This window comes from Balearica regulorum, chromosome 4 (assembly GCF_011004875.1).
Source record: "Balearica regulorum gibbericeps isolate bBalReg1 chromosome 4, bBalReg1.pri, whole genome shotgun sequence".
Classification (NCBI taxonomy): Eukaryota; Metazoa; Chordata; class Aves; order Gruiformes; family Gruidae; genus Balearica; species Balearica regulorum.
The window spans coordinates 40,023,602-40,036,761 of NC_046187.1; the positions used below are offsets into that span (position 1 = coordinate 40,023,602).

The 13,160-nt window shown below is 38.4% G+C and overlaps 1 protein-coding gene across 2 annotated transcripts in view; it reads right to left on the bottom strand.

Annotated features, from left to right (window-relative positions):
* Window positions 1-13,160, bottom strand: part of LOC104641024 (putative ATP-dependent RNA helicase DDX60) — a 43,693-nt gene that overhangs the window by 3,354 nt on the left and 27,179 nt on the right. For both annotated transcript variants that reach the window (XM_075751836.1, XM_075751838.1), the window contains exons 28-35: window positions 12,194-12,346; window positions 9,718-9,822; window positions 8,263-8,463; window positions 7,094-7,198; window positions 5,611-5,749; window positions 4,844-4,965; window positions 2,704-2,851; window positions 179-321 (exon numbers count right to left, since the gene is read on the bottom strand). In XM_075751836.1, coding sequence (XP_075607951.1) covers window positions 179-321; window positions 2,704-2,851; window positions 4,844-4,965; window positions 5,611-5,749; window positions 7,094-7,198; window positions 8,263-8,463; window positions 9,718-9,822; window positions 12,194-12,346 — 1,116 coding nt within the window. The remainder of the gene's footprint in view (window positions 1-178; window positions 322-2,703; window positions 2,852-4,843; window positions 4,966-5,610; window positions 5,750-7,093; window positions 7,199-8,262; window positions 8,464-9,717; window positions 9,823-12,193; window positions 12,347-13,160) is intronic.

Below are 13,160 nucleotides of genomic sequence, written 5' to 3' on the forward strand. Positions count from 1 at the left end.
CCTATATCCATCTATTCTAGGTTTCTTGCATAGTGATAATGTGGTGCTACTTAGTGCTGATTATAGGGTTTTTTTGAGACCTAGTGCCATCATATTACAGAGAGGCAAGATGATTGTAATAAAAAATATTTTTATGGAACTGTAATAAAATTCTGCCCCCTATGAAAAAATAACTTACTTTATTGATGATCTCCCCATGAAACAGATTGTTGTCAATCACTCCAGATAAACATGCAAAAGGCGAGATGGCAGATATGCTTTTGGTGGTGTCCATGAAATAAGATGCTAGTTCAGAGCCATGCCAATTCTTAGATGTAAAATCTAGGCAAGAAGTTTCAGATACAATGTAAGCTATGCAGACACCAGCTCCCTTTCAGCAATCAATTTTAAAAGCAAGAAATTTTCAGTTCAGTAGACAATGATAGGAAGTGGAGTTAAGTTTCTAAACTTAAATCCTCCTTGATAGATGTTTGTTTCTTTTGTTCATAAGAATCGCTAGGCAATTGATTATAGTGTAGAAGAAAGATCTTTCTAGCGGTGAGAATAATTACATCTCAATCCCACACACACAACTTAAGCCTTTCTCCTTACCTGTAGCCAGAATTGCTAACAGCATGAATTTATGCCAAAACAAAAGGCAATGTTACTATTATATGACTTATTTTACCTCAATCTTTATTCTGTCCTACATTGAAGAAAACTAGGGTTTTTTCAACTTGTATTCACAGGTCTTAATAGCTAGACGTGTATTATTTTTATTGCTAGCCTCTGGACTCCCAGCCAGCATTTTTCTTGAAGTGTGGAGTTCTAAAGAATGAATATTTTAACTGAGGCCCTAGTAGGGCTTAAGTATGTGAAGGCTGTCACATGAAAGCACTATGCTTTATGCAGCCCAGGATGAATTTTTGTTTTTACAACATCATGGCATTTCAGTTGGCTTATAGTCTGCTTGTAACTTCAATGGCTGGCTGTAGAGGACCTGTCTAGTTACTACTAAATATATTCGTACTTTTGATTTTGCTTTTCTAAATAGAATCTTATTCTTTCTTTCCAAATTATAAGCGATACTTTCAATCCTTACACTGCAACCTTTTCTACTTTGTGTTATGGTAAGTATGGTGTAGTTGCAGTTTATGGCATTCATAATAAAATCTCAGCAGTCTGACACACTATTTTTTTGCTGTCTCACCCCAAGTTATGGTAGGTAGATAAGTACAAACGTCCCTACCACCTCTTGAACTGGACATGGTTTGAGCTTGCATTTCTTTTTCTGTAAATCTAATGGAAAATGTTTCTTTCAAAGTGAAACGGCTTCAGCAAAATGGGGAGAATGCAACCATATTACACCTTTTGTTGAAACAAGAAACTTTATCATTCAAGTAGACTAGGAAATTCAATTTCCACAGCTCACATCCTGGGTAGAAGTAGCATCAGTAACACTAATATATATAAAGGAATATATATCCTGAAAATGCAAGGCAGCCCATGTATTCCTCCTCTAATTTGGAATTCCATCATTCTGGGATTTACAGCTCTTCATTTCCTATGTTTTTCAGGTAACATATCAAGGTGTGGGGTCCATCCATTGTTAAAATAAGCAATCTTGAATATGCAAAAATAAAATTTCACTACAATGTTGCTAATGTTATACCACTATGCAGCACTTCCCGGTGCTCTGTACTGGAAATGGAAAACTGCTATTTACCATCTCAAGCCATACGTAGTATTCCATCTTGTTTTGCATTCACATTATCTGTGAGGCACTCCCCCAGTGCCTCACCTGTGTATTAAGTTGACATCCACTTTATACAAAACTCTCTGATTCAAGTATCCCCATACTCCCCATACCTGAAACTCAAAGTAGATGATAAGATATGGTAGCTTATAAGGTGATTTGGGCTTGCTTTTTTTTTTTTTTTTCCCCCCCATACACAGCAGAGATGAAAGCAAATGACAATACCAGTGTAAGAAAAAAGGATCAATAAATACAGTTATCTGCTATAATTAAAGTGGTTCCTTACTGCAAAAATAGTATTTTTGAAGGTGTGTCATTTTTAGAGGAGCTGGGCAATGGGATAGTGGTATATTACACTGTTTTTATATCTCTCTTCCAGGAAGTAACGTAAGAGTATGTAGTAGTTAAATATTTTCCACCCAATGGCAATCCATATTGCTTGGTAATTTTATAGTCATGCCTTTTTATATTGCTTTGGTTATTAGACATCACTTATTGGCAAAAGTAACTTAGCTGATTTAACAAATGGTACAATGTTGTTCTTTAACTGCTACTTCAATTTTAAGGCTGTTCGGGTGTTGAAAAATCTAACCTTTGTAAGACTCTGAAAGCAATTCAAGTAGCACAGGCACATGAGGATCTGCAAATGCATTGATGATTAGATAAAAAGGCTTTTATTCAATAATTACACTTAATATATTTTTTCCTTTTATAAAAAAGTCCATTTGATTTTTATTTCCTTTACAAAACAATAGAAGAATGGCAACTACATCCTTTTCCTGTACAAAACTTTACCATATACAATATAATCGATAATGCTTGTAAAATAAAATTGAAATAGAAATTGCATCTCTTTATCAGCATGTCTGAAGTCACCATGTTTTTCTTTACAAAATAAGAATTAACCTAACTTTCCTAATAAAATTAATTTCACAAATATATGAATATATAAATTTTTCACTCCCTACCTGTCTTTGACAGTGGAAGTCTATATTCTTGTTCCATATCTGCCAGCTTGGCAGTTGACAGAAGAAAATGAGCAAAATTTTCCGTTACTTTGGTGTTGTATTCATTTACAGCATCTGCAAAGTCTGCTGGCAGATCTTCTAGAAAGACCTGAAATAACATGCAGTTTATTTCTTAATTCAGGTAATTTGTCCAAAAGCTTCAGTTCTACATTGGTGCATATATAAAGGATTAGTACACACATAGCATATTAGTAGAAAGAAGGAAAGAGTACAGCTCCAAACTTGACCAAACTTGTTAGATTGCCTAACCATCTAGAATTAACGGATCTTGAAAATGAATGTGAATTTCATACAGAAAAAGACAGGGAAGATAAACAGTAAGTATGAAATTCCTACATTTTTACTCACAGAGTACTTGGCAAACAGCGCTATTAAAGATGTTTCAGCTAGCTAAAAAGGGGCTTTTGTAGGGCTGCCTTTCCCAGATGTTGTTTTGCTTATCTTGGTGTTCAACAAGTTACCTACCAACATGACAGACTTGATGCTTTGCTGCCATTAGCCACAGCAGTCCCCTAATCCCTCCTACATGACTAGCCACTTTTCAGAAATAACTAACATTTTTCCTCTTGGAATGCTTGCTGGAAACTGGCCACATAAGCATCTTCATCTGGATGAAATTCCCTTTGTTGTTCCAGCCATAACCATGTCCTCCAAAGTGTTAAGGCTTTGCATAGAAGCGCCAACAAGAGTAAATTACAAATGTTTCACTTTTTGCCTGTACCCATGGTGGGTGAACTTTGTGTGTAACTAATGTTAATGCTCATCCTACTAATATTGTCCCATTTTTGGAAAAAACCCTAAGCCTACAGTGTCATCTACCACAAAGCATGCTGCTGTCCTTCTGGGTCCCTGGTATGTGTCACAAAAAGCTACAGCTCCTTAGATGGAGACAAAATTCTAGCAGAGTAAGAAGAAAGTAAATTGCCATTTGGGGAAGAGATTTGTATAAAGAAATGCTGTGTCATTTATACTTCTAAATTTTGCAATATCATGACAGTAACTGTATAATCATCTGTCATCACTAAAACATACTTGAATAATCTGGTACTTTTCATTTAACCTGACCGTCAGCTGCTGCTTCTGTTGTTAAATCAAGGCTTCTGTATTTTAAACCAGTAAGTACTTTATTCTAGCTACTTGTATTGCGTGTAGGTGGCAAGGTGGTGGCAGGGGTGGTTGGGAGAGGGTGGGCAGTTTAGGGCTGGTGGCTGTGAGAAGAAGCCAGGGGCTGTGCCGTGGCAGCTCCAATGGCCCCACCACAGGACAGAGCTGAGCCCATCAGACACGGGTGCAGCACCTCTGTGAAAACTTATTTAAGAAAAGGCAAAAATGTCACACAGGCAGAGTGAGAAGCAGCAGTGCTAACCCCAAGATCACAGAAGGAGGAGGAAGAGGTGCTCCAGGTGATGAAGCAGAGATTCCCCTGTAGAAGAGATCACAGTGGAGCAGAGATTTCCCTGTAGCCCTCTCAGTGGAGACTGCCATGCTGGAGCAGATATCCACGCTGGAGCCTGTGAAGGACCCTGCATCAGAGCAGCTGGATGTTTCCTGAAAGAACTACAGCCCGTGGAGAGCCCACAATAGAGCAGGTTTATCCTGAAGGACTGCAGCCCACAGAGAGGACTCGCACTGATGCAGGTGTGATGTGTGAAGAGGAAGGAGCAGCAGAGCAAGCTGTTAAGAATCAACCACAACAATTCATTTCTCATCAGCCCTGCACCGCTTGGGGCGGGCAGGTAAAGAAGTCAGGAATGAAGGAGTAAACTTGGGCCTGGGGAAGGCAAGGGCGGAAGGTGGTGCTGAAATTTTTATTTTCTCGCTACCAAAAACTATTTTAATGGGCAAATTAATTTATTTTTCCAAAGTTGAGGCTGAGGATAACTGGTAAGCAATCTCCTGTTTCTGTCTTGACCCGAAAGTATCTCCATCCTATTGAGATAGAGGAGTAAAAGATCAGCTGGGCAGCTTCCTCCTGGCCCACCAGACTGTCATAATGACACTAGCCTAACTGACAAAAGGAAACATGTTAATTGAAGTGGTACACAACATAAGTTACAGTAAAGATCAATGCTTTCTCTACCTTTGACTGGCAAAATGTGCGTTTATATTTCATTGAGCAGGCTGGAAGATATTTTCTCCCAAATAGGTTTGCTAGAATGAGCACTAGCTTTTCCAGGACATCTTCTGAAAAAACAGTTGAGCCTATGTCAAAACAGAAAGTACTTGGGTTAAATATGACAGTGTAAAAAAAAAAAAAAAAATTTGCTTAAAATAAACTGCTATTCAGGAGTTTCCTTCCGAGCTGCCATTGTCATCACAGAGGTTATGCAAAACTATGTTGGATAAAGATCAACTCATTACATACAAAAACTTCTGGTTTACGTACAGTACTAATACTGTATTCTTATATGTTCACATTCTGCAGCATATCTCAGTGCACAGAATGGATTTTACTCATGTAATGAGACAGTAGTACTTCATTTTTTTAAATTTGTTGATATTCAGAGTGGTCATCCATCTTATTTGCTACATGGCATTCAAATCTTGCTCTGGAGTCAGAATTGTTAATTGTTCTATGCATGGCATTCTTTTTTACCTCATCAGAATGTTTGATAAACAGTAAATTTAGGTTCATGATACTAGCATTGCTATATGTGTGCCTTGGCTTTCTCAGACAGAAATATAAACATGTGCAGACTGTGTAGAGGCCGGAGGCCCAGGATATAAGGGTGAAGTCTAGGCAAGCAAAAGGTGACAGCAGCAAGAAGGCACTCGGAAAATTTCAGAACCATTGGGGTTACAGAGCCTGTAATAGACTGCAATTAAGGTGCATGGAGTACTATTTACCTTTAATTGGCTGGCACAATTTGTGGAATAAACCTTTCACAAGAAAGCTCACTAAAACAAAATTTGAAGGTTCATAATAGTACAAGTGTGTCACAAGTCCAGCAAATCCTATGGGGTTACCTTCTTGATCCAAGTAGCCCTATTTAAATTAAAGGCAAAAAAAGCTTGGTTGTGAAAGATGAACTTGGATATGACAAAAAGATAATATGGTAGCATTCAGAAGAATAGTCATTCAACCTAATGCATAGGTACCTATTGAGACTGCTCAATTTCCACTGAAAGGCAAAAATTTGTTCTTACTGAAAAAGAAGTCACCAACTATGTCACTATTTCCATGGGATATCATTTCCCTGCTCAAAGCATAGATCTTGACTTCATAGTTTTAGCACTGATTTAGATCATGTTGGAAATGAAAAGCATATACAGTCAAACTAAGGTTTCATGTAACTTATTAACCCAAATGTTTGATGGGATAAAAGCAGAGCAAGCAGTGATCTGTCAAATATGTTGCTGCAAGATGTTTGGTTGCTAGAAGCTTATATAGTTGTAAAAACCAGGACAAAGTCATGGAATAAAACTCCATCAAAGGCTATAAATTCCAGGACACCTCTCCAGTCAGAGATCACTCTGCATCATGCTCTGTAAGAAAGTAAGGTGTATCCAGAAAATCATCATTATATGGTTGCCTCTTTTTTTTTTTTTTTTTTTAAATATACAGTTCCCTGGGAAAATTACTGGAAACTGGATACTAGGTATGTGGGCCAGGTTTTGTCCAGTTCTTATGCTAACTAACTTTTTGGAAACATTACTAATCTCTCTTGTACACTGACTAGATACCTCTCTTCAATGGGAGTATCAGACTCTGGTCTCACATACAAGGGACACCTACTGGGAGCAGGATGAGGAAACCTAGGCAGAGATGATTTGTCAATGTAATCATATTATTGGTGCCTCTTACTGCCTGTAGTTCTGGGCTGTCAGCTAAAATGGACTAATGCATAAAAATTTTCCAAAACAGTATCCAAAATGACACTATTACTATGGAGTGATACACCGCTAATTTTCAGTCTTCTCCAAGACCTACTTCCTAAATTTTTGTTAGAGGTATAATTTCACCCAGCATTTTTGAAATCATGTCATCCTTAGTATGCTTTAAAACCCTATAATTTCACATGCATGCATCTTCATATGCAATAGAAATGCACAGCTCTTACTTTCCTAATCAATTTGTAATCATATAGACCATACAGCATAAGATTTTCCCTTTTTAATTTATTCCATAACATAAGTAGCTCAGACTTAACCTCAAACTTAAAGCACTCTAATTTTATGTGTTTCCTTCAATTTCTTTCTAACAGAAAGAAATAGCTTGTTGCTATGGAATATAAATTATATGGTTCTTTAAATAAAAGCATACCAACGCAAACAAATGAGAATCTGTAGATTTAAGAACTACCCACTACAAGAACAAGTTAAAGCCTACCTCTTTGATAAGAAATTGCAAGGAAAACATGAAATAAATTTTTAATATTTCAGCATATCTTTCTTTTCTGAATGACATCAGTGAGTGCTTCAGCACCGACAATGCCTGGTCAAACAAACAGGAAAAAAAAAAAGAAGAAATTAGAAATCCAAGGGAATGTTGATATTGTAACAAGCAAAGAAATTCAATATCCAGCTTTTATGCTTTGTTTCTTCCATTGGTTTTAAGGGTAAAAATGCTGGGTGGGGGTTATGTTGTATTTTTGTTTAAATTGAAAACCTAACTGCAGGAAATGCTTGTAAATAACTCTATCCTCTTTCTGTCAGATGTGTGTGTATTTTCTAAATTTATGCTGAGGTTTGTAAAGTTAAGTACATGAAATTCGTATAGAGATCTAAAAGACAAGGATTTAAATATCATAAAACTAAACCCATGAAGTTTTGAAATTATTCCTTACACTTTAATACCATTTTAATATTTTAATATTTAACATAGAAGTTTACCAATTTATTTTGTTATCTTAAGATGACTTATGTCTGGATTCATTCAGTGAGTCCTTGAATATACATGTCTATATGCTGAAGTGGATGTAAAAAACAGATCATCTGAGGGTAAGAGTTCCTTAATAATTACAAGGGAAGATCTCTGACCAATTTGTAATCATGGTCATGGGTTGTTTACTTTAATCACTGCATTAAATAGCAAGAATAAGAATTCTTGGTTTCTAGAGAGTTAGTATGTGGATTTAAATATACTAACATATGTAATACATAGAATTTTCTCATTGTTTCAATTGAGATATAGCATTTCATAGCTCCCCTCTTCCTTATGGAAATATATGTTCACATATTTTCCTCAAATAAAGCTGAAATTTTAAATATTGGAGACTTTCCAATTCTCCAAGTTAATGCAAATATTGCAAAGAACAAGAGTCAGTAAAAATACCTTCCTGATAGTAGTATTCTTTCTGATGATAATATTTATCGCAAAGAATAAATGCATGAAAATGGACAATACAATACTGTGGAGAAGATGGCACAGGTACTAGAAGCAGAGTATGCAATTTCATTTGGAGGCAGATTGCTTACTTCCAAAGTGCATAACTTTCTGCTCATGTTAAGGAGACATTATAATTTAATTAAATCACTATTAAGAAAAAAATATTAAACCTTTGCTCTGGCATCTGCTTTGTCATCAGCCTTCGCAGTCAACAGCATGAGTCTCAATATTAAGGAAACAGTCAGAGGAAACTGGCCTTTCAACTGAGGTACATTGGATTTCATAAGTCTTTCAACTTTGGGCAGTGGGATATCATAGAAGAACACATTTCCAATCATATCTTGTCCCCGTCTCCCAGCACGTCCTGACATCTAAGAATAAAACATTTAATAATTATATTATTAAAATAATAAAATTATTAATTTTTAAATAAAATATATGTAACTTGTATATACTGGTACCATCTATACAGTATTAATAAAGCATTTTTGCAGAATTATTAAAATAATGTGTGCAAAGTATGTTGTACCTCAAATATAGCTGGTTTACAAAGGTGCTGGGTTTATTTACTTTTTTAAATATGAACTTCCAAATTTGATAGAAGACCTAAGCACTGGCCAGGATACTTACACTCTCTCACATGTCTTTTTAACATTTATATTTCTTCAAGGTAAGTTTTAACTTAATTTATATCTATACAACAGCTTTGTTTTCAAGGTACATTTAGCTTTTAATTATTTCTGGGTAGAGATTTGGGGCAAAGGTAGTTTTGGTATGAATAAAAAGCAGAGAATACGAATAAGGAGTAAAGAGAAGCTGCCTAAGGGTGTATTCCCTTGCTTGGATTACCTGTTCTTGGTCAGGTCCACTGTAGGGACTTGACCCTTGTACCAGATGATATGACAAAGCTGGAGTCATATCATTTATGTGCACATAGATCCAGCTACTGCTCAGATCCACCCACACTCTGACTCCAAGAGCTGCCTGCCAGGTGATGCCATCAGCTGTCTCTGGCCTATATGGCCTCCTGAACCAGAGGCAAACTGGCAGTACTTTAAGTTTGGAAAGTAGCAAACAGGCTAATAAAGAGTCTTTTGCCACCCAGTAAGTTATGCCATGACTAGAGATATTCTGCTTTATTGCATTTGCAACCTCATCTACATGCTGCTGTGTTGCAGTGTGTGGAGTGCCACTTCCAAGATGGAACTCAAATGTCCCTATTAACCCAGTCAGCAACTTGTCTTTTCCTCATTACATCCCCACTGTATGGTCTTATAGCATATTTTTCACACGTTTGTAAAACCCTGGCTAGAACAAAACAGCTTTTGTCTTTCCAGCTCCCAGAACTGAAAGTTGAATCTATGCCTTTAATTCACTGAGCAATTGTAATACTTTCATTGCTGAAATAGGGATTTTGCCTGCATACGTTATTTGTGGGCTGGTAGTTCTGAAACATTGGTAAAATCACCTTAACTAAAACTATTATTGTCACCAAAATGAACAGCTAAAACTCAGAACATACCCAGAAGTATATGTAAAACAAAAGACATTTTTCTGAATTTGCATGTAATGACAGCTATAAGTGTACTGTTCTTGTAATAAAAGTAGCTGTTCTATTTCCATACCTGTCTGTAATTTAGGGCATCTAAAAAGACAGAATCTTCAGCAAAGACAACAGATTTACATGGCATGTTGATTCCTAGAGCAAGTGTTGAAGTAGCTGTGACTACCTATAAAATATCAAACGTGAGTATATCTATTAGAAATGGCAATATCCAATTTAAAAAACCACACCTGTAATATCCAACTCAAATCAACAGGAATTTTCCTATCATTGTTCATATAGCTAAACTTCAATTTGATTAATTTAAAACAGAGCTATGACCATACATGAATTTCACTCATTAGTGTAGTTCGTATAGTTATGACATAATATGCATACTAAACTTTTGTATTCTGAAAGATTATACGATATCTTTTATAGAACACAAATTGAAATATTCCATGAATACAGTACAAAATATCGTAATCCTATAGAGGATTACACATTCAATTGGCTACTGTGGTAAAAAAAATAAAAAATGTTTCTATAAATATATTAGCAACCAAAGTAGGGCTAAGGAGAATCTCCATCCTTTACTGGATGTGGGGGGGAAACATAGCAACAAAGGATGAGGAAAAGGCAGAGGTACTTAATGCTGCCTTTGCCTCAGCCTTTATTAGTAAGACCAGTAGTTCTTGGGGTACCCAGCCCCCTGAGCTGGAAGACAGGGACAGGGAGCAGAATGAAGACCCCATAATCCAAGGGGAAATGGTTAGCGACATGCTACACCACTTACTTACACACACACAGGTCTATGGGGCCAGATGAGATCCACCCAAGGGGACTGAGGGAGCTGGCAGAAATGCTCACCAAGACACTTTCCATTGGTTATCAGCAGTCCTGGCCAATCGGTGAGGTCCCAATTGACTGGAGGTTAGCCAGTGTGACACCCATCCACAAGAAGGGGCAGAAGGAGGATCTGGGGAACTATAGGTCTGTCAATCTGACCTCGGTGCTGTGGCAGGCTATGGAGCAGATCATCTTAAGTGCCATCATGTGGCACATACAGGACAAGGCGATCAGGCCAGTCAGCATGGGTTTATGAAAGGCAGGTTCTGCTTGACTAACCTGATCTCTTTCTATGACCAGGTGATCTGCCTAGTGGACAAGGGAAAGGCTGTGGATGTTGTCTACCTGGACTTTAATAAAGATTTTGACACCATTTCCCACAGCATTTTTCTGGAGAAAACTGGTTGCTCATGGCTTGGATGGGCATACTCTTCACTGGGTAAAAAACAGGCTGGATGGCCAGGCCCAAAGAGTTGTAGTGAATGGAGTTAAATTCAGTTGATGGCCGGTCACAGGTGGTGTTCTCCAGGGCTCAGTACTGGGGCCAGTTCTATTTAACATCTTTATCAATGATCTGGACAAGGGGATTGAGTGCACCCTCTGTAAATTTGCAGACAACACGAAGTTGGGTGGGAGCGTTGATCTGCTTGAGGGTAGGAAGGCTCTACAGAGGGATCTGGACAAGCTGGATCGATCGGCCAAGGCCAACTGTATGAGGTTCAACAAGACTCAGTGCTGGGTCCTGCACTTGGGTCACAACAATCCCATGCAATGCCACAGGGTTGGTGAACAGTGGCTGGAAAGCTGCTGGGCGGAAAAGGACCTGGGGGTGCTGGTCAACAGCCGGCTGAGTATGAGCCAGCATTGTGCCCAGGTGGCCAAGAAGGCCAACAGCTTGTATCAGAAATAGCATGGCCAGCAGGACTAGGGAAGTGATTGTCCCCCTGTACTTGGCACTGGTGAGGCCACACCTTGAATACTGTATTCAGTTTTGGGCCCCTCACTACAAGAAGGACATTGAGGTGCTGGAGCATGTCCAGTGAAGAGTGACAAAGCTGATGAAGGGTCTAGAGAAGAAGTCTTATGAGGAGCAGCTGAGGGAACTAGGGCTGTTTAGTCAGGAGAAAAGGAGGCTGAATAGAGACATTATTGCTGTCTACAACTACTTGAAAGGAGGTTGTAGCGATGTGGATGTTGGTCTCTTCTCCCAAGTTACAAGGCGTAAGACGAGCAAACATGGCCTAAAGTTGTGCCAGGGGAGGTTTAGATTGGATATTAGGAAAAATTTCTTCACCAAAAGGGTCGTTAAGCACTGGAAGAGGCTGCCTAGGGAAGTGGTTGAGTCACCATCCCTGGACGTATTTTAAAAATGCATAGGTGTGGTGCTTAGGGACATGGTTTAGTGGTGGACTTGGCAGTGCTAGGTTAACAGCTGGACTCAATGATCTTAAAGGTCTTTTCCAACCTGTATGATTCTATGATATGTTAATCTGAAGGATCGAAACATTTAGTTAGAAATAAAGTTCTACAGCTATCAGTTCACTTAGTTTATTTGTTTGGAAATCTTCATGTCAACATTTTTTAAATGAGCATAAGAAAGTCAATGCAATATATTTTACTACTGGTGAAAGGTACACTATATTTTTTTAATTAAATACATAGAGAAACTAACATTTTTTAAAAAAAAGAACTGATCCTCATTTACCAACCTTGATATATCCCAGCCTGAAAAGCATCTCCACTACTTGTCTTTCCTTGGCCGTCATAGATCCATGATGATACCCAATGCCCCTCAGTGCCATCATTTGCTGCAGATCACCTCTTCTCTCAAACCTAAGCCGATGAAAAATCTTCCTCAAAGTCTACAAATAAAAAGAAAGGTTAAGTATTAACCACAACCAAGTGTTGTTAATGAAAAAAGTCTTATCTGATAAAATTGCAAGCACTACAGAGAAATATCGCTGTTTATGATCTTCAGTAAACCTGAAGCCCAAAGTGTATAATTGGATGTGTACCATCAGTATCTTCATAATGACGACAAATCCAGGCTCTTCAGTACACTTCTATTTTCCCTCCTTTGCAACAAATGCCATTACAACAGTTCCAATTGTCGTACCATGCAGCTAGATGCAACCAGAAATGGCAAGCTTGTATGTTCATGACTCCTACTCAAAGTACGGCCTCATGACCATGTGCTGCACACCACTGTTACAGAACAAATTCCTAAGTAGCTGTCCTGGATTCCACTAGGATAGAGTTAATTTTCACCAGAAGCTGGAATGGCACACAGCCAGGACAGGTGACCCAAACTAGCCAAAGGCAGTATTCCATACCATGTGACATCATGCTTAGTATAAAAGGGGGACTAGGCGGCATAGCTCCAGGGCGCGTGGCTCTGGGACAGTCCGGCTTCAACATGGGTATGAGCGTGCAGTCTGAGTTGTATGGTCGTTGGGTGAGAAACTGTATTGTGTCACCAGTTTTGTACATTCTGTTAAGTACTGTTGTTGTTATTTCCCTCTCCTTTTGCTGTCCCAGTAAACTATGCTTATCCCAACTCACGAGGCTTTTGCCTTTGTCTTCCCATTCTCCTCCCCATACCCCTGGGGAGGGGCGGAGGGGGGTGAGCGAGCGGCCGTTTGGTGCTCAGCTGCTGGCTGGGCCTAAACCACAACA